Source organism: Syngnathus floridae, chromosome 2 (assembly GCF_059516105.1).
Source record: "Syngnathus floridae isolate MCC-2025c chromosome 2, RoL_Sflo_1.0, whole genome shotgun sequence".
Classification (NCBI taxonomy): domain Eukaryota; kingdom Metazoa; phylum Chordata; class Actinopteri; order Syngnathiformes; family Syngnathidae; genus Syngnathus; species Syngnathus floridae.
In genome coordinates, this window is record NC_142414.1 from 16,116,893 (window position 1) to 16,142,201 (window position 25,309).

The 25,309-nt window shown below is 41.0% G+C and overlaps 4 protein-coding genes across 13 annotated transcripts in view; 1 reads left to right on the forward strand and 3 right to left on the reverse strand.

Annotated features, from left to right (window-relative positions):
* The window catches only part of LOC148402176 (signal peptide, CUB and EGF-like domain-containing protein 3), a 60,323-nt gene extending 56,507 nt beyond the window's left edge, over positions 1 to 3,816 (forward strand). For all 4 annotated transcript variants that reach the window (XM_088363223.1, XM_088363230.1, XM_088363206.1 and 1 more), the window contains one exon: positions 721 to 3,816. In XM_088363223.1, the coding sequence (XP_088219349.1) occupies positions 721 to 873 (153 nt within the window). In that variant the 3' untranslated portion in view covers positions 874 to 3,816. The remainder of the gene's footprint in view (positions 1 to 720) is intronic.
* On the reverse strand, positions 3,296 to 6,393 carry LOC148402177 (zona pellucida sperm-binding protein 3 receptor). Of its 2 annotated transcripts, XM_088363274.1 has the most exons (7): positions 6,236 to 6,393; positions 5,955 to 6,152; positions 4,222 to 4,318; positions 4,081 to 4,154; positions 3,843 to 4,019; positions 3,560 to 3,745; positions 3,296 to 3,455 (listed from the first exon to the last, which is right to left on the reverse strand). In XM_088363274.1, exons 1-7 carry the CDS (start codon positions 6,288 to 6,290, stop codon positions 3,418 to 3,420), a joined length of 825 nt encoding a protein of 274 aa, XP_088219400.1. In that variant the 5' UTR covers positions 6,291 to 6,393; the 3' UTR covers positions 3,296 to 3,417. The 2 variants fall into 2 exon arrangements, with proteins under 2 accessions (XP_088219400.1, XP_088219391.1); XM_088363265.1 differs by lacking the exon at positions 3,296 to 3,455 and having other exon boundaries at positions 3,456 to 3,745.
* A 171-nt stretch (positions 6,394 to 6,564) lies between these two features.
* On the reverse strand, positions 6,565 to 13,735 carry LOC148402178 (6-phosphofructo-2-kinase/fructose-2,6-bisphosphatase 2-like). Of its 2 annotated transcripts, none has more exons than XM_088363240.1 (16): positions 13,592 to 13,735; positions 13,044 to 13,175; positions 12,239 to 12,364; positions 11,897 to 11,993; positions 11,729 to 11,795; positions 11,407 to 11,481; positions 11,274 to 11,330; positions 10,978 to 11,102; positions 10,529 to 10,736; positions 10,208 to 10,354; positions 10,030 to 10,134; positions 9,828 to 9,957; positions 9,519 to 9,581; positions 9,360 to 9,424; positions 8,494 to 8,691; positions 6,565 to 8,309 (listed from the first exon to the last, which is right to left on the reverse strand). In XM_088363240.1, exons 2-16 carry the CDS (start codon positions 13,117 to 13,119, stop codon positions 8,256 to 8,258), a joined length of 1,593 nt encoding a protein of 530 aa, XP_088219366.1. In that variant the 5' UTR covers positions 13,120 to 13,175; positions 13,592 to 13,735; the 3' UTR covers positions 6,565 to 8,255. The 2 variants fall into 2 exon arrangements, with proteins under 2 accessions (XP_088219366.1, XP_088219376.1); XM_088363250.1 differs by lacking the exon at positions 6,565 to 8,309 and adding an exon at positions 9,069 to 9,098 and having other exon boundaries at positions 8,542 to 8,691.
* Positions 13,736 to 15,660: 1,925 nt separating this feature from the next.
* Positions 15,661 to 25,309, reverse strand: part of dlgap4a (discs, large (Drosophila) homolog-associated protein 4a) — a 40,875-nt gene continuing 31,226 nt past the window's right edge. For 3 of the 5 annotated variants that reach the window (XM_088368921.1, XM_088368923.1, XM_088368920.1), the window contains 8 exons: positions 24,890 to 25,031; positions 24,232 to 24,472; positions 19,786 to 20,204; positions 19,583 to 19,680; positions 18,700 to 19,127; positions 18,089 to 18,180; positions 17,810 to 17,956; positions 15,661 to 17,733 (listed from right to left, as the gene is read on the reverse strand). In XM_088368921.1, the coding sequence (XP_088225047.1) occupies positions 17,509 to 17,733; positions 17,810 to 17,956; positions 18,089 to 18,180; positions 18,700 to 19,127; positions 19,583 to 19,680; positions 19,786 to 20,204; positions 24,232 to 24,472; positions 24,890 to 25,031 (1,792 nt within the window). In that variant the 3' untranslated portion in view covers positions 15,661 to 17,508. The remainder of the gene's footprint in view (positions 17,734 to 17,809; positions 17,957 to 18,088; positions 18,181 to 18,699; positions 19,128 to 19,582; positions 19,681 to 19,785; positions 20,205 to 24,231; positions 24,473 to 24,889; positions 25,032 to 25,309) is intronic. The other 2 variants (XM_088368924.1, XM_088368922.1) reach the window with 1 other exon arrangement.

Genomic DNA, 25,309 nt, shown 5'->3' on the forward strand with positions numbered 1-25,309 from the left:
ATTAAACCCGTATAGAATACAGAAGTTCTCCTTTTCTCTGTTGTGATTTATGGGCAGGGGCAACACTTTAGTCTTTAATTACATGAGAAACCTGCTGAGGAACAAAAAGGTTTTATTGGTGGTATTGTTGTTTGTCGAAATAATTGGATACACTGCTGATTAAAGATCAATACAGCGGAACCTCCAGTCACAAATCTCCCGCTTTAAAAACAATTCCGGTTACACACAAAATTTAGTTAGAAAAATAATCTCCATTTTCAAGTGCATTTTTATAAGACAAGCGGTTAATCTTTCTTCCCTGGATCGGCATGAATTAGAAAAGAAATTGACATAATGACATTTTGAAAAATTCCCATGTTATTGTAGAAAAAGACTCTTTTTCAATGGAGGAGCTATAGTCCTCTACTCCCCCCCCCCCCCCCCCCCCCCCCTCAATTAAAGTCAATGAGTAATGAACTTATTATTTACTTTTAATTCTTTTATTTCTTATTCTATAGACAAGTTCTGGCTTCTTTGTTCCATTATATTTATTCTTAACCACACACTGGCTAAAAATAAAAACATAAATATTTATTTCAAGTTGTCTGAAATGAATTAATTCCATTTCCTTTGATTTCAATATGAAACATTACCTTGTTCTATGAACTTTTTAACAGGTTTCAAATAGGCTCACAGAACCACGCTTAATGAATGCACCCATGTCTGTTCTTGTGTTTGCAGGATAAAAAACTGATAAAGACTCTTTTTGACGTGCTGGCTCACCCAAACAACTACTTCAAGTACACCACACGGGAGTCCAACGAGATGCTGCCTCGATCTTTCATCCGCCTCATAAGCAGCAAAGTCTCTGCTTTCCTGCGACCATACAAGTAAACCTGCATCAGCCATTCACTTAAGACCCCCCCCCCGTCGCCCTTACGGGTTACATCCCGCAACTCATAAAGGACTTCAACACACAAAATATACACACTTTTTTTTTTTAATCCTCTTTATTTCCATTGACAAACCTGCAAAATGCTGAATATTTGTCAGTTTTCCCGTCACAGGTCCACAGTCCGGAGCGTAAGCGTTTAGTGGGGGATGTAGAATATGTGAGTGGGTTTGGTTTCTATTGCGGTGTGCATTGAGACCATTCAAACGGATAGAAACGGCAATTTGAGACAGTAGGCGTGATGTTGTGTTAGAGCTTGTTGTTGTATTTGCTTAAATGACTGGTGTGTATTCCAGCCCCGACTGCGACGGTTAAGTATGACTGTAAATGTTGTGCAAGTTTCCAGGTTCCATCGCGTGTGCGTGTGTGTGTGCGTGCTGTGTGTGCGTCCTCGAGGAGGAGCAGTTGCTAACTAATTCATGTCGCAGCTGTGTTCCAGCTCATTTAAAGCCTTACTATGTTTGAGCTCTTAGAGCAGTTTTACTGTTAAAACAGTTCATCTGTGCTGTCTAGACTGCACCAGCCTTTTCCAACCCGCCCAGCATTTCTGTTGCTCTTTTTCTCCTTTTTTTTTTTTTTTTTCCAAGGCAACTTTAAAGCAAATACAAAAAAAGAAGGTGGTTAATCATTCCAGGAACACAGAGGACATTTTTGCAAGATGAATAAGAAACTAATAAGTGGGAGAGCCACAGGAATGAGATGATGTGGAATGTGTCTGGGAGAGGGATTGAGAGTTGAATGTCTTTGAGGGACATGATGTTTGCTGCTTCTTGTAAAAGGTCACTTTAATTCTTCAATCTCATCTTGTCTTTCTCATGTACTATACTCATGACTAGTGTAAAGGTTTTAAGTGAAAAAAGGAAGCAAAGAATTTCAAGTACTTGACTTGTTACACGCTGGCAGTTCGATGATCTCGTCACCTGTCCGTGAAGCAGGTTTTTGATGTTTTGACTTGTAAATACGGAATATTAGTAAAACAACGGTTGGATTCCTTGAGGCCGACCACTAGAATCACACCTGCACCCCTGCCCCCTATAATGTCGTGCCCACATCAAATCCAAAGACACCCAACTCCCCTAGCTCATGTTTGGTCTGTCCCAGGAAAGACAGCTCTTCCAAAGAGGGCCCACAAAGGCGGCTCATGTTGTTTTGTGCACTAGATCATGAGCCCATCCTTCTACCTTTATAATACAAGTGCAATGAATGAAAATAATACACCCTCAATTTGGTTTTAATCACCACACTGGCAGAGCTAGCGGTGGGGGGGAGTGGGGGCACTGACCCCCCCAAATATGCTTGGACCCCACCAGGTGCCAGGCCAGATAATTGCCTTATAGGTATTTTCTGATTTTTTTCAGGATTTCTTTTTCCACATTTCCACCCGTACCACATAGGGATCATGGAAAGAATTCTTATCAGAATTTCAGATTTTTTTGAGAGGTCTGTAAAGCAACATTTTTGTTTCGTGGACCCCCTGAGATATTCTTGACCCCCTCCCCAGGAAAAATCCCTAGCACCGCCAGTGAGACGAAAATAATGTTTTGGAAAGCAGCACTGTTGACCCTTCACATGATTTTGCAGAGGGAGTCAAATATGTCATGAACATATAGCAGTTTGGAAAAAAAACGTTCTTTGTGATCACAGAACAACGACAGCAACAGGGTATGATAATTTAACTTTAATAATCAAAGAACGCTCCCACAATACAAGCTAATGAGCAATTTTGAGTGTTCCACCAAAAGATGAAAACCTCACCTGGCTGTAAGCCAAGTGGGCCGCCATGGCTTGTTTTTGGCTCGGTTGTTAAAAAAAACAAAGACTGGAAACGGGAAGCGACTTGACTGGTTTAGGAACACACATGCAGGGGATTCCTTTGGCTGGGACACCCTAAAGAAATTGAATAAACTTATGTTTGTGATTCTTACTAAAGTTCTTTTAAATATTATTACGACATGGCCCTCATGGGTAAAAAGTCCCTTCCCAACAGAATCAGCTTCTTCCCTGCAACCTGATTGATTTCTTTTTTTTTTTTTTTTTTTTTTTTTTTTTGGGGTTGAGATTGTTGCCTTTTAAAAGAGAGTTTGCTATGATGTATCATAGAGTTGATATTTGCACTTGAATTGTTATTGCTCATGTAAATGTCTGGATTTTGTATTGTCTTTTTAAATGAATGGAATTGGTGTTCTTATTTCCTTGTAACTTGTTTGTTCATGAATGCTCACTAGCAGCTTAGCCCATAGATGATGATACACATGGCGTTATCGACGGTAAAAAGGAAAAAAAAATGTATAGAGGTGACCGCAACAAGTTTGTACTCATTCTTGCCCAAAAACACTTATTGAAATAAACACCCTGTATGTCAGCTTCATTTTAAAAACATGTTTAATGTGTGTAAGGCAGAGAAGTCTTGAGGTCCAAAGCTAATTTTCCATCTTCTGTTTGCTTCTATTATGCTGGTCTTGGACTGACTAATGTAGCATCAAGTATCACACACCATATCGGCTCTGCCATTTAGTGCGCCGTGCTAATAAAAAAAAAAGGGGGGGAGAAAAGACGAGTTAAATGTGTTAAGAAAAGGAATTACGATAATAATCCTGTGATCGATTTCCACCAGAGTTGTTGTCTTACACGTGCGTCTACATTTGGGAAGGCTGGGACTCCACTGACCGTCGTCACCACAGGTGACTGTGCTCGCACCCACCACTGTGTAACCATGGCGACAGTTGATGTCGATCGTGTCCCGGTGTTGATAAAGCCTGGTGTGAGCTCGCGTCCAGGAGGCGTTGGGCACTTTTGGAGATGGGCATGTGATTTCTGTGGAGAAACGCTCAACTTTTATTCACTTTTCTTCATGGCAAATTGTAAATAAATTTGTGTAAAGATGACCGTGTGGACTATTTGTGTGGCAGACCTCTGCATGAAGGCGGTGTGCTCCATGTGCCGTTCTCCATGCACCATATGACCTTGTTCCCCAGGAGGGTCCCCGTGCGACATTCATACGCAATCACACTCTTGTACTTGTACAATGCTTCCTCGTTGCCGTTTCGCTCTGCGTTGGCCACCTCTGGAGGCTCGTCGCACTCCACCGCTGGAAGGGAGAGTAAATGTCGTAAGCACCACGGAAAGCGCAAGAAATTTCATCGCTGCACCTTCACAAGAGGGAGGATGACCATCCCAGCCGAAACTCATGCATTTCCTGGTTCGCCGTCCGAAAAGCTGAAACCTGGTGACAGAGTGAACATTCACAACCTATCCAGCGGTGTTAAAGAGAGATTGTTTGAATGTCTCACCCATCATCACAATGAGCTGTAGCAATGTCTCCAAATTCTACGCCGGTATATGTAAAGCGTCCGTTTCGAATCTCCCCAGCAGAGCCACACAGCATCTCTTTACAGAATTGAAAAGAGGGAAAATATTTCATGACACCAAAACCTTTCCATCCTCTGATTGGGTAGTAGTCAAAACTACAGCCAAGCAATGCAAAGTAGCGATTTGCTCATTAATACATTTCATTACACTTATTAAATAAGAGACCATTGTAATGTTTATCCCTTGCTGCTTCTCTTCAACTCAAACTTTTTGTCTCCATGTAGTAAAGGGAATCACAACTAGGGTGTGGATTTAAAACTAGGGTTAAGGTTTCAAACTAGGGTTAGGTTTTAAAATTCGGGTTTCAAATTAAAGAATAAATAAATAAAGGGTTAATTGCACAACAAAAGCACATTAATTACATTCTCACACCTGGGATCGAACTAAATTCTTGGCGCGCAAGAGCCCGTGTCATTAACCAGTCGGCTATTTCAACCTGGAAGCCTGAGGTCGTCTGCACTGTTTTGTACTAAAGATGTGTATTCCAGTTAAGTGAACTCAATCTTTAGAATCGGGGCCGCGTTCCAACATGTTTTCCAAGAGTCCCTCGTTAAGCGCAGGTGCGTGAAAACTTTTAGCTTCTTTCACGTTCAAAAGGAGCTAAAAGTTTTCACGCACCTGCACTTAACGAGGGAATCACACGGACACTCCATTAGGTACACTGCCATTTTCAAGTGTACCTAATAGCAGGCCACTTTATTAGGGAAATATCATGATCAAAGGTCACAGGTGCCAAGCTCTAGTCCTCGGGGCCGCGTTCCAACATGTTTTCCAAGTGACCCTCGTTAAGCGCAGGTGCGTGAAAACTTTTAGCTTCTTTCACGGTCAAAAGGAGCTAAAAGTTTTCACGCACCTGCACTTAACGAGGGAATCAAACGGACACTCCATCAGGTACACCGCCATTTTCAAGTGTACCTAATAGCAGGCCACTTTATTAGGGAAATATCATGGTCAAAGGTCACAGGTGTCAAGCTCTAGTCCTCGGGGCCGCGTTCCAACATGTTTTCCAAGAGTCCCTCGTTAAGTGCACCTGCGTGAAAAGTTTTAGCTTCTTTCACGTTCAAAAGGAGCTAAAAGTTTTCACGCACCTGCACTTAACGAGGGAATCACACGGACACTCCATTAGGTACACCGCCATTTTCAAGTGTACCTAATAACAGGCCACTTTATTAGGGAAATATCATGGTCAAAGGTCACAGGTGTCAAGCTTTAGTCCTCGGGGCCGCATTCCAACATGTTTTCCAAGAGTCCCTCGTTAAGTGCACCTGCGTGAAAAGTTTTAGCTTCTTTCACGTTCAAAAGGAGCTAAAACTTTTCACGCAGGTGCACTTAACGAGGGAATCACACGGACAGTCCATTAGGTACACCGCCATTTTCAAGTGTATCTGGCCCCCCCCGGGCTTTGAGTTTGACACCTGTGAGGTAGATCATCAACATCACTACAATATCTTTATTGAAAACGGGCAGAGCAGAATAATCAGACTTAAAATAAAATAATCAGATCTTGTTTTCCAGTTAAATAGAAATTGTGCATTTATGAGGGAAAAAATAACGTGCAGACGCCCTCCCGTGGCCATATGTGGAAATGAAAACTGTCTTGAATTATATCAGACTAGAAAAGAGGCCACTTCTGGCACAACCGTCACATTCTTACTGTCGCATTTGAGTGTCAACGTAGTCCAGGTTCCATTGACGCACATCACGGACAGGCTGCCCGCGTATGCAACCAAGTTCTCGGTGCACTTGTAGTAAACTTTCTCCCCACTGTTGAACTTGCTTCTGGTGCTGAATTTGTTGTGGAGTCTGGTGGATGGATACTTGGGTGGCGCTGAGCATCGCTTTGGAACCTCGGCTATGTATTTTAAGATTAAATGCCATCTGACTGTCGAGTCCAATAACTGGAATGTGCTATATAAATAAGAAAAATACACTTACCTGTGTCAAATAATAAAAAGAATGAACAGAAAATAATGCACACAATGGTCCTCATGATATTGATTGCATTCAGGTAAAATGAGGATAAAAAGTAGACATGGGAGGATGATGGCAGTATTTATAGAGGGCTGAACCCTCACCACCCACATGCGAGAACGGGCACACGCACACACAAACTCGGGCCGGCCAGGCTACAATTAAATAAACACAACATACTCAAACGGTTCAGCAGCATATTGATGTATTTGGCTATTATAGTATTTATCAGATAGCATCTTTGAATAATAGAATGAAAATTAAAAAAAAAAAAAGCTAGAATGAAAATTAAAAAAAAAAAGCTAAGTTAAATCAAGAAAACAAAAAATGTGTGAAATGCATGCAAATTTAAAAAATACTGTATAATACACAAAGATGAAAATTGATCCTTATACTTTTCCCGTGAGCTTACAGTTTTAGATGACACAGAAGTTGTGTGCTTAACATCAAAACAAGTAAATTTGAGTTCCTAGACAGTTTTCAGACACCGCAGGCACAATTACATCATCGCATGCCCTTGTCACTGTTAATCAAAGTCAAAGTCTGACAGTTGAGCAAACGAATGGCTTCTACACAGTTGTAACTCATTCAAAATGGTGATGATTCTTAAATGCAAATCTGAAAACAAACAGCAACCAAACCAAATGGATCATGCAAAGGGAACACATTTACACTGCACATCTGAAAATAAATATTTCATTGATTCAAGTAGATTTATCATTGATTGCCTGTAAAATACACAGTTGTTGGTGTGATGCCAGCCTGTGTGATACTTTAGAAGTAATACGAAACCAATCACAGGTTTAATGTGTAGAAACTTCAAACAACAAAAACCAAAGTGTAAAATGTTGACTAGTCATTATTTTATCATGGTCATTTTAAGGACACTACTTCAAAATGTGCCTTGGAGTGATAGGAAAATGAAGCTTCAAATTAGCTTCATGATCCAGTTGTTATTTTTCTTTTACCTCCCTAGATGGCACTCTGTTCAAAATTGGACTGAAAGCACATCAACTTATCAATTCTTAAACCTATTTTTGAAACCAACAGTGCCATGAAGAGCAGTTAAAAAATACAACTGGTTCATGAAGCAATTTTGAAGCTTCATTTTCCTGTTATACAAAGGCACGAGGTGCGATCTATTACTTTCAATGCTTCGCATAAATATGTTAAGTTACATCAAACCTGTATTTCATTCAACAATGATTGTCTCATCATTAAAGAATTCCATTTGGAAGACTGTCGTGAATTTCAGAAGGTAACTCAAACACAATCATATTTAAACACGTGTCCCTTATCTTTAAGACAACATTTCCATTATTTGGTAGACTTGATTACACTTGATTTTAGGGTGCACCATCTAAAAAGTTCAGACACCTATAGGACAGTCTTAAAATAATTTACATTTAACAGCGATAGCGATCATGAAGCCACAACACAGAAAATTCACACGTTTACAGAGTACTCAAAATTTTCCTTAAATCAGCATATCTACATTCACGGCTGCCATTCCATTCTGGTGTGTTGTTTCCTATTCTATGTAATAAAAAGTTAAAAAGAGGGATAGATGCGTTCAGCATTAATTTACATCATCCGTTCTTAAGAACAAGGGGAAGTGGCAGACAAAGGGACAACAGATACAGATAAGATAAGATACAGAATAGCAGGGGACAAAAACAACACTTGACTGCTCTAATTGCTTGCTTGACGGATTTTGGCATGTTTGATAAATTAAATAAAAATAAATGGCCCTTGCATTCTTCCATTTTTATGTGGGCGTCCCTAAAACAAAAGAATAGTTAGCTGTTTGTAAACAACTACTGGATGGACACTTAGTTTAGATAACAGACCTGTACAGTGATTTTGTTGAGGTTGCATGTGGCAAAGAAACATTATTGGGGAGGTGCAAAAGCAGAAGGTACAAGGGGCCAGACATTTGATCAGTGATGAACGAACGTCAAGACTAAATTCAAGAAACCTTTCTTTAAGTGCCAGCACTGTCGTCTGCGTCTCCTGCACTGAAGCCGTTCAGGGAGTCCTGCAAGAGGCAAAACGGGAGAGCTGAGGATTTAGCGAAAACACCGCAGCAAGAGTCACAGAAGCATAACTTGTTCTAATTTTGACATGTGAGCTCACTAGCCAGGGTTAAACACTCCCTGTCTGGACACTAGTGACAAACATTTCATTTTCAGTTTCGCCTCCCTCCCAAATTCAACACTGACCTCACATTCTCGCTGCTCTACGCCCTCCGATGCCTCGGAGAACGGCAAGCTGGATAAAATGAGAGTCTGGGACGAGCGAGGCTGCGGTGGGTTGCCAACGCTGTAGAGGCGAGGCCGTTTGATCTGGTCGTGGCTGGACAGCGGTGTGAAGCTATTCCGCCGGGAGAAAGCTGCCGGAACATCTTTCCTTATGCGGCCCTACTCGGCGATGGCAGACACACACCACAGGAACTTAGTAACATGTTTTACCATTATGTCAAATGATTTGGATCTCCCATAGTGACCCAAAAAAGCACATTGAGTGTTTTTTCTGCTGTTATGACATTGCACCAAAAATACAAGCGAAGATGACAGTCAGCTTTGAAAAGTGAAGGGGGGGAGGGAACATCAAGCTGCAGCGTTCGGCAGGTTACGCGGCTACAAAGTGCCAATATCCAAAAGACAATGAGAAACAAACCAAAACTTCTAACACCTCCCCAAAGTCTGAAACATTTGTGTGCTTTGGAAGCCCGGAAGCCATTGTTAAGGTTGCTCTTGGCTAAACGTCCCTCAATATGTTCATGTAGAGCACTCACTCTGTCTAGGACTCCAGGCTGAACGTCTCACTGCAAATAACACACAATTATGACCAGAAAACAAATTCGGAGTTGTTCCCAAAAAAGGTAGCAGGCGCAGGCTGTTGTGAGCAAGTACAAATAAATAAACAGACATACAGTGCGGCAAGTATGTCAAACCTGCATCAACAGGAACATCTTTTGGAGTCCAAAACCAAATAGTGATCTAGAGGTGGCCTCTGTTCATTTTTGATTATGAATGTTTTCAGGTGACACACAAATAATCCTAATAAGACAGAATGGAAAGCTTACTAATGTTCTGTCCCTGTGAGTGTTGACAGCCTCCACCTTTAGGTCAAACATATCCACTTTACAACCTAGATGCGAGGGGCAAGAAAAGACATCTTAATACCACAAATGGATACGACGGATGTCAGGTTCAACTGACTCGAGAGTGGTAGGGGGGCTTACCATAAGCCACAGGGGTGAGTTTGAGGACAGTGTGCAGGGGACACTTCAAATATGGAAGATCATCTGTGGCCACAGAAGTACAAATCATTTATTTTGTGCAGAGAAGAAAATCACTTTCTGTGCCTGTATATCAACTCCCACCCAGGAAAATCATGTTAACTGGAATGGCTTCATTTTATGTTCATTAGAAAAAAATAAAAGAACTCAGACGATGAGTTTGCGATGCTTGTGAAAATCCCCGCAAGGATTCGTGGAATGTAAACTAGAAGTCAGGCTCAACTCAATATGATATTGTTATTTTTTTTCTACCTGCGCTCTTGTCCAGAAAGTAAGCAAGCAGGCAGCGCATGACGGCTTGATGACAGATAACCAGCACGTTGCCCTGCCGCTCCAGCTCCATGATAACCGGCTCCAGACGCTGCACCAGGTCCTGATAAGACTAAAGCCAAAAGAAACACAAACACAGATGAGTTAAAAGCAACAGAGGTGAATTCATGAAATGAAATATTACCTCTCCTCCAGGATAGCGGTAGTGATACTTGTCCTGGTACCTCATGGCGTACTCATCTGGGTACGTTTCCTCAATGGTTTTGTATGTCATTTCTTCACAAACTCCCTGAAAAGCAAGGCCACTAAAGATGACTGACTCCCGGTAGGTTATGCCCGTCATCTCTTTAAAGAGGACATACAGCATCTATCTCGTTCAGGATCTTCCACTGCTCGTAGGGAACGCCAAGCTCCTCTGCAGTTTGAATGGTGCGCCGCAGTTGACTGGTCCAAACTTTTAGGTCTGACAGACGATGTTCTTCTACAAAACCCTTTAGTGCCACAGAAAACTAAAAAAAAAAAGAGATTTAGTATATTTTTAAAAATTACATGTCAAAGCAAATTCTCCAGATTATATATATATATTTATATATATTTTTTTTAGAATGGATTATTCAATCTATTATTAATCGATTGACAACTCTAAAACATGTTTTGCTGAAACGCAAGAGTGAGCTCAGCACCTGTTTTCCTCGGTCTGACAGCTCAGAGTCGCCCCCAATGCGTCCCTGCAGATTGTGATGGCTCTCTCCGTGTCGACAGAGGTAGATGGAGTGGGAGTGCACGTGGATGTTCATGAGGTAGTAGACAATTTTGCTCTGAATGTAATCCTGCACTCTGTTGACCAGGAAACGACGGCCGACGTTGATGACCTGAATAAAGGACAGGCTCCTACAAGCACAAAATGACTAATTGAGTCTCGTAGAAACGTACAGTAACTGAATAGTTTTAATTATTATCAGATAGCTCAGGGCTTAAAAAGGTATCCTCGAAGTGTGTGAATACCACAATTCTCACAAGTAAGTAACTGTAACTATAAAAGTGTACACAAATGACAACCTAATACTAGAGGAATCTGTCTCCCTCTGCTGGCCATCTTTAGCAAAATTCAATGCCATGTAAAACGTCTTACCTGTCATGTTCGTCTGGATCCAAAGGCTGGTAAGTTACTTTATAACACTCTATCCTCTTGAGAAAATCGCCCATGACACTTTCTCTGTCTCTCTCTGGGTAGTCTGGACTGGACACCTTCACGTCCTATAATTTAAAAAAAAATATATATATTTTTTTAAAGCAAGCCGAAAAAAAATTAACAAATCATTATGTTGCCAGAATGTAACTTGAAGGTCACAATATAGCATCAAGAATTTAGTTAGGTTTTTTTTTTCATCCAGTCTAATAAAAATATTATTTTGTTGATTTAATCACCAGGATGTTTGCAGCAATGACATCTGGATCATCACATATGGATTCCACAAAAAACACCTGAAAGGAAAAAAATAGATATTATAAAATGACATAATACCGTACAATGACAATTAATCATCAGTCGGGTTTTGACCTTATATGAATTATCCTTCGCAAAATTAAGAATGAGTTCCCTCCTCTCCCTGGTGGTGTTGGTAGCATCAAACACCTGCACAACAAAATAAAGCATTCAGCCCAAATAAAGAAAAACCTCAGACATAGTGTGTTTTTGGATGGTTAAAGGAAAATGAAGCTTCAAATTTGCTTCATGAACCAGTTACTGTATTTTTTGACACCTCTAGATGGCACTGTTGGTTTGAATAAAGTGGTTTAGGAAAGCGTACAAAAATACACAACTGGTTCATGAAGCAAATTTGAAGCTTCATTTTCCCATCACCAGTTTTTAATATTCTTACCGCAATCTGCCCTCCTTCCTCATTCAAGTAGGACTTGACATCTTGTAGTGCCACCAGAGCGCATTTTCTGTTCAAACAAAGAGGATATGAATGTTTTGTCAACACACAACCTGTCTTGTTTGTTTAACGTTTGTTAAAGAGCTTGCCGGGCGGGCTCGTCTTACGTACTTTCTTATTTGCATAGCTTCTTCGTTGTCATGTCTGAAAAAGTCATAGGACTTGTACGACTTCACGGCTTGTCTCCTATAGACTCCAAGGTTAAATACTGTGGGGAAACCATACGAGAGCGTTCAATGCGGTCACTTTCATGTCGACTGCACCCTACTAACCCGTTCACCTGCATTCCAACTGTGTTGACATAAGACACTATCACATAACCTCTTATGCTGTACAAGATGTGAGTGAAGGAACGTCTCTAAAGATAGCAATACTTGGCAATTCATAACAAGCAAGTCACAGCATGTGAGTTCATGGAGGCTTTGTATTTACTCATCATGACTTGATACCAACCTTTAGTTGGCACGCCAATCCAATTGAGGTAGCGCGTCAGCTTCTTGGACATGTAGGTTTTCCCCCGAGCAGGCAACCCGATCATCACGATCACAGTTGGAGAATTGGTCATGTAGGAGGCCCAAGCTGCAAAATAATTTTAAGAATAAACTAGCTTTAATTGTTTGAGCAGTGGCGTGAGAATAAAGGTGCTCTCAGTTACTGCTACTTACTCCCCTTTGATTTTTTTTTTTAAATTCTGTTCTACAAGTGATTTTATTTACAAAGGTTAATGTTCCATCTTGCACATTTGTGTGGCGCTACTGCTCATGTAAAAAAAGAACTCGATCCTAAATTGACCCCTTTTATTGGATTTTCTTTTTTATGAGAACAAACGTATCGGCATGCTGAGGAATGACACAAGTCAATGCAGCGTATCACATTTAGATTAATGTTTCACTGCATGTTTGTTGATCAACTTTTTAGCCACCATTAGTAACCTAGTGGCACTTTATTGAAATGAATAACAAATTGTTTATACCCAAACACGATTTACCTGTTTCCATAAAAGCAAGACAAATGTGCATCAAAAATTGCCTGACAAGACCAGACTTGACCTAATCCTTAAGGCAGTCAAGATGAAATCATTCAGAAAAATTATTTAAGGAATAATTTCCACTCCATCTTGACAATCGCATTTCTTCTGGTTCTGAATGACTCACCAGTGGTAATTGGCTTGGGTTATTATACAACGTTGAATAGTTAATACTTGAGAACCTCAACTGAATTCACCTTTAGGGCCTAGAGGCACAGAGGGGAAACTTACAGCACTTTTTCTCAGTCCGTTTGGACTCCATCAAGCCGTCTGTCATGTCTGTAGGTCTCTGATGGCGGGCAGCCATGGCGAGTCAGTTTGCTGATGTTCCCGAGTCACTGTCACGATGAAGTCAGCATCTTTCTGTGAAGGATCCAATAATATTGCCATACAAGGATAGATCAGTGCAGCCAGAAGCAAGATGTTAATAAGCAGCATGTGATTATGGAAACATTTGAAAAATTACAGTATAAGACTAGATAACGACACATTTGGAATCACACTTTATAAACACAAATTGATTATGAACGATAATCAGCAATACAATGTTAAAGGACATTAATTGCAAGATTAAATTGAGCACTCTTAACAGCAATATTTGTGAAAGTTTTAAGTATGTGCATGACGATCAAATGCGCAATTAAAGATACGAGCAAATATCAAATCTGCTCGAGAGACTTTAACGGTCGTAAGGAAACCGGAATTCAGTTTTATACAACATTATAGTGACAGAACAAAAGAGCTTGACAACACGGAAAGAGCAGACTTTGAAAACTGACCAGATCTACGGCAAGTGTCCCAGCAAGTTTCGTTTTTTTTTTTCTTTGTTGAAGTGTCCGCATCAGTTGGCGACACCTTCCTCTCATCGGATGTTTTCCTGCTCCTCCTCCTGGCGTCTTAGCAGGAAGTGCAGCGCGCTCAAGTTCACCCACACAACAACTACAAAATCCGGCAAGCGTCAAATTAAAAAAATAATACCCCCCCAAATCTAAAACTTATTTGACTTACTCTAATGCAGGGGGCATTCGAAGGCGGCATTTTTTTTTTTTTTAAGGTGCCGTCTGTGGTGTTTAAGATGCACAGTATACTGTACAGTACACCAAATGTATACAATATATTATATAAAATATATTGTATACATTTTGTATATTTCTCTTCACTCGCCCCTCTGACCAATTGGGGTTCCATTTAACCAAAGCAAAACATACATGCAACATGAATGCTTCATGTTGGAAAGGTGCCAAACATGAAGTATTGCAGTTTTTTTAATATAATAAATTATAATTATGTCAGAGGTGATTAAGTTGTTTTACCCCGCTGAGAATGGTGACTTAATTACAATATAATTAATTTACCATTCGTTTTTTTGAATGCTAAATTTATATTAAATTAATTTTACAAATGTTTTGACCAATTAACAAGTAATTTAATTAATCGAATGACTAACAAAAACACGCATACAAACACATTCAACATATACTGCACAGCATAAATACAAATTCATGTGTACGTGTGTGTGCGCCACACAGAGAATAGGAATTGAAATTGTCAACCATAAAATTCTGAGGGTGAAATATTGTAAATGAAGACATAACATCTCACTTTTATTGTGAAGGCTATTCGGCGCATGTTATACCGTAGTACAGTACGTACTTTGTTAATTGTCAATGACGAAAGATTCACAATGCAACCAGAAGGGGACGCTATGGCCTTTATTTATGACGGAAGGGGCCGATCATTGGTTCTCTCTCCTGTTGGCAACCTCAAAGTCAAAGGAGAATTATGCCTATTCTACTTTAGCTACAGGCGCCCTTGATTTCTTAGTTGAAGAGCGTGATTCGGACATAAATTCACTTACTTGAAAAGGTAATTGTAGTGTAGCTGTCAGAATGGAAATATGTACATCTTGGCTCCTTCAGGGATTTTCAACTTGATTCAGATATGGGCTTTGATTTAGACATTCAAAAGCCTCAATCCTCTGGGGAGGGCTTTATTTTCTGCTAATTTTGCATTGCTTTGCAACAAAAGTGCACTCTTCTCATTTAGACCGCACGTATGATTATTTTATATATTTAGCAGAAATGTAATTTGTATTTCAGACTCAGTATTTCGTGATATTTTGTTTCAACGTATAACAAAGGCAAAAGGGAAAAAAACACAACCTCAAACAGTTACCGGCATGTTCCACTTTAATTCGACAAGTTAATTTCTGAATGGAATTATGTCCGGTTGCGATCAAAACGTTTTATGCTCGCAGAAACCAACCTTATAATGTCAAACTAATACACCATAACATTAACCAAACCACCATCTCCAACATATGTGCTTAGTTTGTATAAATATACGTATTTGCCAAAGTTTTTGCTCACTTCTTGTTGCGCAATCACCGTGTCGACAAGTCCAAGGTGAATTTGCAGCTACTATGGACGTCGATTAGCCAGCCCAAATTTGATTTACCATGTTGCATTTAAGAAATGGTGGCGAAACGGCACATTGAAAAAAAATCTGACTATAGAGTTGTGCCTTCGCAACATGTGCCCATTTTGTAGCCCTTGGAAACTTGGGAAATACAGGTAAACAAATTGCCCGTACTCTCATGACCATAATGAAAATGAATAAAGGGATCCGTCTTTTACGCACTTTTCCAGGACACTTCACAGCAGTCCACATTTACAAAACACATCGAAAGGAATACTCGTTCGAAATATATTTTTACACGTATGAAAGCCATGCGTTGCGATTACAGTCAGGATAAAGGGACTATAGCTTATTATTATATTAATGGGAGCAGCTAATACTGTAATTAAAAAATAAAAAGAACAAAAGACCCAGAATGATGACCAGGACATGTAGCAAAGGGATGTTTAATGATTTCTTTGGACAATGAAACGCACATGTCCGCTGTTGATGTCATACAAATTAAAAAATAAAATAAAAACAAGAATGGGATGCATTGCCAACATTGACAAATCAATGTTACTGGGCAGGACGTGAACATTGAAGTGTAACGCGGGGACTGACCAGTAGGGGGCGAGTCACATCCGATTAGTGGCTCGATCCTTCAAATGGGCTTCGTGTCAGATTCCACGCGTACCATTGGAATTTTTGCAAACAACCTTTGCTAAGACTCAGAAGTACATTAAATAATAAAAACATATTCAAATGACACAGATGTTGGTGACCACTACTTCCTTGGCACAAAAGGAAATCCCTTGCAGCACCGTAGGTGATTAAAATTACACTCACCTCGTTTGAGCTAGAAGTCATAAGATGTGTCATACTAGGGAAGGGGAAACCACAGTTATTCATGTTCTAAACACGGGTGGGAGTGAAAAGTGGTGGGAAAAAAATGTCTGTGCCTTTGCACCAAAATCTATGCATGAACCATCTTGTCGGTTAAAAACATTTTTATAATTTACTTGGTTTGCATTTGCGATTGTTAAAAATTTCCATTTGATTCATAGTGGTTCTTACTGCCGACTTTAAGCTTTCAACCTGAGATTCAAGTGAATAAAGATGTGAAAGGAAACATTCATCCTTCATGCCAAGAAAGCCTAACGTGGCCAAGAGTTAAAAGCACTTAAAACTGGGCATGTCCTGCACTGCATGCACTGATGAAACTCCATTTTGTTATTGCTTTTCCATTTCCTTCCCAGTGGTCTGAAAACTCCCACACACTTGTCAGGTTGAATGGGAATGACTTATCAAGTGGGTGGGTGGGTGGCTTGGTCCCCCTACGTCACATGTTGCAGCTAAAGTCATAATGATTGGGCGAACAAAATAAAGACAAGGAAAACTTGATCTGAGGTGAAAGTGCAGTGATCAAGTTGGAATGAGCTGCAAAATGCATACGTGCTATACATTCATTGCCCCAAAGCTCATAGGCTGAGCAATGCTCTCAAAAATACCACCTAAGAAACAAACCCAAGGAATGTTAAGACTTAAATGATGATAATCACAAACACAAAATGTGTAGAGTGCGTTTGTGAGAGAAGGTATGGGGGAGTGAAGTCAAAAATCATTGCTTCGGGTGCTAATATATCCTGACAGTACATGGACTTGATCTATTTAAAAAAAAAACTACCTTGGTACTGAACACGCAGCTCGTTCTACCAAATAATCAGGTATACAACATTTACAAAATGAACATCTTAATAGTGTTATTTATAATATATATATATATATATATATATATATATATATATATATATATATATATATATATATATATGCGCTACTGCCTTCCTCTGGTTCTCTGCATTCCAAACCTCATCGCATAACTTTTACACGTACAGCCAAAGAGTGGCAGCCATATACAAATAGAGAACAGGAAGACTCTGTGGTCAGTGAGTACGCCTGCAAGTGTATCCTGAGTGTATGGGGATGGTAGCTCACGTCGTAAACCAGGCAGCCACAACTTGTCGGACCACTCCCGAGAGTTGAGAGACGGTAAACTTCTGCGATACCAAAATTCTTCACCGTGTCCTTGTCTGGAAGGTACTCGCACATTTCAGACGGGCTTGATATATTTGGGGAGAATATCACGATCATAATGTCAATAATCATCCTATGAAACATCTTGCATGGTTATTTCTCTGTCCAATGTTCGGATCCCCATGTAGAACCGATGCATCAGTTCGGTCTGGGATTGAGTCGCTGGAGTCAGTGGAGACGTGGATGACGAGTGACGGCCCGCTCAAAGGCGAGTCTGTGCCTCCGGGACATAGATTTCTATGCTGTCGGCGCTCTCCGTCGCCGAGTTCTGCCGCACAGACGCGGCGCGCTTGGCTGCCATCAAGCGTTTTCTGGCTTCCTGTCGCTGCTTGTCCACAGCGGAGTCCACGCTTCTGTCCTTGCCGACTGACAGCCTGAGCTTCGATTGCTTCTTTGGCACGAATGATGGGAGCCGCTTGTTTTCAACCTGAGGAGACCGAAAATTAACGTCACCTTTTTTTGTGTGTGGGGGCGGGGGGTCCTATTTCGCCGACAAAATTCACCTCTGATTTCTCAGGAAGTTGCCAGTTGTTGGTTTTCAATTGGTAGAGCTCATCAAACTTCATACTGATGTCTTCTATTGAGAGCTGCAGTAGATCCCAGAACCCGGCGAGGTCCTGCGCCGTTGGCCGTGGGTTGGCATTCACGTTCTGATGGGAGATACACGACTAGAATCAATGAATTTGTGGCTTTGAGCTGAGCGGCGCAGGCATGCATGCGTCCAAGGCAGTAGAAGAAAAAAAAAAAAAAAACTCAGTCATGAGGTAGTTTGAGTCTCTCACCAGATTTTCATTACATAGCCCCCTGAATTGCTCAAACTTTTGTGATATGAGGAGCTGGGCACTGCCGACTGCGCTGCGGATCGTCCCCAATACTACAAACGAGAGAAAAAAATTGTTAGAACAAACGGCTTGTCATAAAAAGGCCTAAATATGGAGATGGGTAGAGTTAGAGGGCTGCATCAAGAGCAAGGAGAAAGTGAATGCGCATCAAATATTGTTGCAGAAAAGTAATGAAATATTCATGAGCACTTAACATTCTGTGATGGTAAAAGGATCATTTAGAAGATGTTTATTAACTCGGTCCCAGGAAGGGTGGCAAATCTCTATTCTGCTGTTTGCCACCTAATATTAGCATGGAAATGGAAATGCATCATTCAGGTCTGCGGAGAGCTGGGACGCCTGATAATCTGATGGAGGCTCTCAAGTGAGTCGGCTCTCAACTCATTCATATTTCACAAAGTGCAATAATAGATCTGCCTAATGGTCTGACTGGTATGGTGGGAGTGTTTCTCCCACCTTATTTTTAAGGGGGGGCATTAGAGTGAGCAAACAGCAGTAATCCATTCCTCAACATGTTGTTGCTGAAATAGTGACCTTATCACATCTCCTACCTTCCTCTGACAGCTTGTTGTCTTTGGTCTCCTGCTCCATCTGTTGACACCAGCCCTCCATTCGACCCGTTTCCGCCTGCAGCAGCTTCAGGAACCAGTTCCCGTCTCGGAGGCAAGCCGGCGTGCCGCCTTGTGCCGTGTCTCCTTGGGCGTTGCTGTTTCCGCTCGCCAGGCTAGGATCTGGTGGCGGCAGTGACGAAGGATCCAAAGCCGGGTCCAGCGTCAGAGAGGGCGGGGCGGACGTTTGCGATGGAACTGAGCTTTGTTTAAAAGACGTCTGTTCCGTGGCTGTGTCCTTTGCATTGCAATTTGTGGTTTTGGGGCCGGTGCCGTTGGCTATGCTGCTTTCGGAGGGTGCGGCTTCGTGGTGCTCCTGAGGCTCAGTCTCTGTGTTTTGTCTGGAGGCCATGCTGCTGTCCCGGCTAAGGCTACACAGACACACAGACATCAGTCTCTGACAGGCACTTTGGTTGGAGAAAAAACAAGACAATGACGTCATGCCTCTAAAACGGATTCCTCACTACCACTTTGAGGCTTCTCAGAATACCACAAAGCTGACTTGCACGATCCTCTACTACACGGAAGCACTAACATCAAGGTCAGCGGAAAGTGTTCAAATCTGGGTCATTTCGGATTTTCTTAAACATGGCACTACGAATGCAAGTTCCACATTAGTCAAACTATTTTTTGAAACTGAAGTGGCCGTTTATGCCAACCTCTACAGTGGCCTCTATAACCGCTACATGATGCTATGAAATAACTCAATTTCACAAGGAGGCTGAATGAACTATTTCAAGCCTCATCAAAACGTTTTACATTCAAAAGACAATTTTGCACTGTAGCAATATCCTGTCATATCTGATCATTTTGCGTCTGCACTTACGGCCTGCCGTTCTCCACTTGAACTCCAATCGACTGGAATTTTAGGGGGGCAGTCAAGGCTAAGATTTCCTCTCTTGGAACAGGTTGAAGGCAATCCACCTAATAATTAAACAACAAATTATTTTTAACACACACTGGAAGTAATAGATTGGCAATCTAACTTGCAAAACTCCCAATATACAAAACTGAAGCAAGAAATCTGACCTGAATTCCAATAGAAGATAGCTTTCGCTTGGGTGCAGTGGGGAGCTGCTCAAAAGTGACGCAGAGGCTCAGGGTGTCATTTTGGGGCTGAATAAATGTTGAAGCAATGGAAGAGGTGGTGGGTGGAAGGTCACGAGGAGCTGGAACAGGGGCCACAGAGGCTGCGGCGAGTGCAGGGGCGGCAGCAGCAGGCTCAGAAGAGGGAGCCTGCTTCCTCTTAACCAGATCGCTAGTGAGGATGCTACAGAGACTCTCGGAGGAATTGCTGCGTTCTGATTGGCTGATGGCTTCACTGACGTGGTCTTGTTGCTCAAGGTATGTGTCTTGGGCCGACTCTGTGCTGCTCTGAAGTGTCACTGAGATGAGAGGCTTGGACGTGGTGCGGGGTGGGACTGGAGGTGGAGCTTTCCTATTGTTGACTGCAGAGGGGAGAAGAAAAAGATAGATAAAAGTGTTTAGAATGACTTATTCCTGCTTACAGAGACCTGCCATAGGTTGAATGGCTCAACGTTTTAAAAGGTTTGGGGAAAAATATACTGCAAGCTATAAGGCATTGGATTCTAGCAAAAAATAAAAACATATCTGAAATTCTACATATCTGAATGAAAACCTTCACTTTGTCCTTATTGCTGGCTGCCTCTATCAAGTGCAGCAAAAGCTGCCACTATTTGTCTTGTCAATCTTCTGCGGGTTAGGTTCCACTGACGTCAGTCCTGCTCTCAGGGGATCGTCCTTTGCATGCTACTCCTTCACACTTCATTAACATCTCTGCTCAAAGTTCTTTTCAAACAAGTCTCATGACCCCGAATAATGACAATTTAAAAACTTATTAGGCAAGTGAAATAGCTAACAAGACTTTAGAATCAATAATGATGCTTGTTGAAATAACCTGTGTTCCTCTAGTCAAAACAATAGTGACTGTTGGCCCTATGATGTCATTCTCACAGTACAAAGGGCTAAACAAATAGCTAGCAACACACCGAGTGCACAGATTAAAATGTCAGTCAAGGTATATAACCTCAAGAAAATTGCATTCATTTGTGCACAGATTAAAATGTCACTCAAGCTATATAACCTCAAGAAAATTGCATTCATGCCATTTCCCAATCTTCAATAGATAGGCAGGTGTTTGGAACATGGGAGGAAGTCGAAAATAAAACACATGTAATTACGTCGACAACATGCAAATGCTACACAGGAAGGCCGTAACAGAAAAGTCAAATCAATCCATAAAAAGGGTTAAAAATGTAATTTGGGGAGTGCAACTCAACACTATGTAATTGTAAGGGCACTGCTCGTTACCGCCTCCATTTCCATTGACAGTTGGAAGATTTAATTAGGGTGTTAAACAAACATCCAAGCAAGGGCACGGATTGTTAAGCATTTCCAAATGGACTCAGATCAACGTACACAAACAGCCAGCTCACAATCCCATTGTGGCAGAAATTTGTAAAACTATGGATATGAGCCAAGCATTGTATTAAAAGATGATAAAAGATATAAGGTCAGCAGTCCTTTGGTAAAATACAATGGCTAGCTTCCAACTGTAGATTGAAAGGTCAAAACATTGCTGAGTAAAGTATCTGAAAAAGAAAACCAATCATTGCTTCAGAACAACTGCAGCATAAATAGTGCACAACGAGAACAAGGCGAAAACTGAACAAGGCCAAAAAAAAAAAGAAAAAAAGTACACTTGATACTGTTTCAGAGTTTTCTTTCCCATCCCCAGTCAATTCTCATGACAAGCAAACCAACACTTACTGGTAAATCCTGTTGGACTGAAGATAACAGAATAATCTGATCATGTGTATCAACTTCAGGATGTGAAAACTGGCTGCAGGCGTGCACCTGCACGACCTGGTATTATTTACATACAGTTATTAAACAGGTGTATGGCATTGTGTTATTATAAACTAGGGATCTTTGATACCATTTTGAGCCAGTACGAGTACTCAAATCTTGAGTAGTCACATATACGATACCACCAGTATTTTTAAGTTCTCCCCAAGAAACAATGACAACTCCACAAGTATTTGCTTTGGAGTTTACTGTGAAACTAGTGATGCGGTCTCCCATTCAATTGAAAGATGACCTCATCAATGAGAGAGCGGAAGTGTGTGTGTAATAGTTCTGGATGACTCATTGTCTCACCATGGTGATAACTCAGACAAACTGGGATCAACCCAGCCAATACAAGAAACACACCTTAATTGCGTATGAAGCTTAAAACATTAATACCAAAGTGGACAATAACAAAAGCTGCACTTCCCAAAACAGGTTAAACAATCTTGATCGAGCTAACAGTTTGCTATTATTAAGTTTTGAGCGCACATCCCTCTCGGGCGGTCAGGCAAGTTTGTTTTTTAAAGAGCACTTATGAATTGAAATTGCACTAAATTTCAGTGTACACAAAGCAGGGAGCTGGACATTACTAATTCAGTATGTAAATTTAATAACTGCGATTGAAAGTACTCCGTTCAATTCATCGGTTTGCAAGATGAATCTGGCTATCTGGAATATGATTTATTTTTTCCCCACGGCAAACGCCAAAGTTTACTGAATGAAAGAATGAAATTCTTAATGACATACAATATCTGAAAGCTCTGGTTAAATCTTGTCGTCGCATTTGGAGACCGAGCCAAATTAAGATAGTGGTCGCGATGGGTTGCAAATATTGGGCAAAATATTACGATCGTGACGATTTCAACAGTTTTTCACCTTCTATTGACGCCTGATTGTCCAGTTAGCTTGCGCTGTGCTAGCTAGCTCGCCCCCGTCACGGTGTGCTGTTGCCACGCAGCCTGCAGGGCATTTAACTTGGAGTAGCGTAACCGGGGCCATTCGATATCGGTTGCTAAACGCACCCACTAAAGTGTCAGCGTTCGCCACGTTCACGCCACGCTGACAAGGGCGGTCCATTACTGCCAGCATCTTCGTTCCTTTCTTCACCCACGAAAGCTAAGCTACGTCAACCCCACAATACAATTTAGGTTAACCCAGGATAGCGTGTTTCAGCTAACGCGGGGGTTTCGTCTACTACAATGCACATCTCGAGTGAGGAGAATACAATGAATTGACCTACGGTTTCATGGGCAGGTCGAAAAGCATGACTCTATGTCCATTCTTGAAACAGAGACGAGGAGAAGCAGATGGTGAAACGAGCGCTGCCATTAGATACACGGCGACGATGTGAAAGAGGATTTTGTAGTTCACGCCCTACAACGAAGATTGGCATACCCGTCTCGTCTGGATTTATTTCCTGAACAGCGATTGGACAGTTTCATCAACGACGTCACCGATGTTTACAGCCATTGGTTCATATGTCATCGTAGCGCGCTCTCAACCATCGGTGAGCTGTCGCGGGAATGGAACCGATATTTCACATGAGGTCAATATCGAGCGTCAGATTTGGATTTTTTGTTGTTGCTTTATGTATTATTTTGCTTTTTCGGTACACTATTCGACACAAAGAAATAATGATAATTCCTGTAACCTCTCAGAACCTCTCACAAAAACACAATGTCTCCTGGTAACACAAAGCATACAGTAGCAACATGTTGCAGGCTTCTGCAAGCCAAAGGGGAAGCGATACCACGGTTACAAAAGTAAAGGACATTCTGCTGATTATTTTAGGCAAAGCCCTTACATTCTGATTACCTTTATGACTGCGGAAGCTATCTGAAAAGGTTTTTTTCCTGCCATCTTGAGTGAGATCGTGCAAACAATTCCACATTGATGTCGTTTTATTTGTATTATCTATATAAGTACACTGAATTTTCGTTGAAGAAGTTAAAATGATTTAGTAAATTCACACACTGACTCAAAACAGGCAAGGCACTCACGTACATGGATGACAAATATAGTGTGTCAGGTCAACAAGTAAGTAATTTCATACTGGGCCAAAGGCTTGTGAAATGTGATGATGCTTCACATCCCATTCAGATTTATGTCAATGGCCTTGTTGCCTTTTCAACAACCACAAAACAGAGTACTCCACAACATAATTAGGAAGACATAATTGAAACCTGTCTTGAAATCAAACAAGACAGTCACTGTTTTAAAAGAGCAAAAGGGATCTTAACTCATGAACGCAACCATCAAAATGCCAAAGTCCTTCCAGATGAGCTGGAAAAAACATTTGACACCTAAAAAGTATGTAATTGTAATCCATTGCGACATTATGCACAGTTTGAGTATTAACTTGAATAGAATTTAGTTTCTAAAAATGTAAATGATGAAGTGAAAACTGTACTGGATATAACAGTTGAATAAAAATTGTACTTCAAGGACATGATTTTATTTGATTGATTACAATGGTATACTATAAATAATCAATATACAATTTGCAGTATTGCATATTTCATAATGTGGTTATTGAATGATTTCCTCTCTTTCTCTGTTGTATCAATGTTGATCAATGTTACCAATGGGTTGAAAAATACTCACTGGTGTTTGAGTTGTAGCTTTTGGTGATGGGTGGTGGTGAGTCAGAGTCCACAGAGGCCGTATCTTCATCCTGGGAGCAACCAGCCTGGATGGCCCTCAGATAGCTGTGACTTCTTGACCTGAAGCAGGTAGGTGCAGGAAGGTCCAAGGCGTCTACTGCCTGTGATTCCCCCTCACAGTGCAGAACGGAGTGCCCAAAGCCACGCCCACATACCTGAAAGATCGTGTGCAGATTCACACGCTATGGACAGAAGGTGGACAAACTAAGAAACAGACTAGTTACACCTTTAAATGCTTTCTGCTTGGGTTTCAAGTGTGTATTGATGAAAACGAGCATTTTGCTTTTGAATGTCATTCAGTATTAGCACTGATTGTACACTGTTGTTGGGAGGGAAGAAAATATTTTTGTTACTAAAAATAATAGTGGGATGGATTAAACTGGAGGCGGTGAGTCATTAGATGATGTATTATTCTGTCTCTATAGAAACATCATGGAGATTAATAATTAAAAACAAACAATCCTCCTCACTATTGTGATCTCACAACAATGTATTATATTGAAAATGAGAGTTTTTTTATTCTTATGTATAATGTGTGCCTTAAATGGCTTAATGAAGGTTGTGAAACGCTGGTGTAAAGTTTCGTCAGACATTCATACCTGAGCGGAGGGTCCTCTGGCCAAAGTAGCGGGATAATGGCTGAAATCTTTATGTCCCGGTGATGTCTCGAGTGGGCTCACCAGGCAGTCTAAGTTGTCCAGGCTCCGATTTGTGGACAGCTCTTTTAGAGAGGGCAGAGAGCTGTGAAAGAGAGTGCAGTACACCAGTCAGCTTCAGAGAGTGCATCCAGAGTGCAGTGCAGAAAAGTCTTTAAGATCCAGGAGAAACTTAAAATCCTACTCCAAAGTTCCCCTGGGTATTTTTAGATTAAAAACTGAGATGTGTGAAGAGTGACTCTTGGGTTTAAAATAGCAGCACAGAGGAAACATTCATTTATGAGAAAATATGCTTTCATAATTTGAATTGTCACAACTATTTATGGCACGTTTCCTCTGTTCTGGACAGCAAAACTGGCACCA

What these genes read in the sequence shown, in the direction of transcription:
- LOC148402177 (XM_088363265.1), bottom strand. Translation starts at nt 6,290, where the DNA reads ATGAGGACCATTGTGTGCATTATTTTCTGTTCATTCTTTTTATTATTT. An exon ending in GTTGACACTCAAATGCGACA is followed by an intron (nt 4,319 to 5,954) that starts GTAAGAATGTGA and finishes AATTCTGTAAAG; the next exon opens with AGATGCTGTGTGGCTCTGCT. An exon ending in ACAGCTCATTGTGATGATGG is followed by an intron (nt 4,155 to 4,221) that starts GTGAGACATTCA and finishes CTCTGTCACCAG; the next exon opens with GTTTCAGCTTTTCGGACGGC.
- LOC148402178 (XM_088363240.1), bottom strand. Translation starts at nt 13,119, where the DNA reads ATGGCTGCCCGCCATCAGAGACCTACAGACATGACAGACGGCTTGATG. An exon ending in AGGAAGGAGGGCAGATTGCG is followed by an intron (nt 11,482 to 11,728) that starts GTAAGAATATTA and finishes TTTGTTGTGCAG; the next exon opens with GTGTTTGATGCTACCAACAC. An exon ending in CTCACAGGGACAGAACATTA is followed by an intron (nt 8,692 to 9,359) that starts GTAAGCTTTCCA and finishes ATCGCCGAGTAG; the next exon opens with GGCCGCATAAGGAAAGATGT.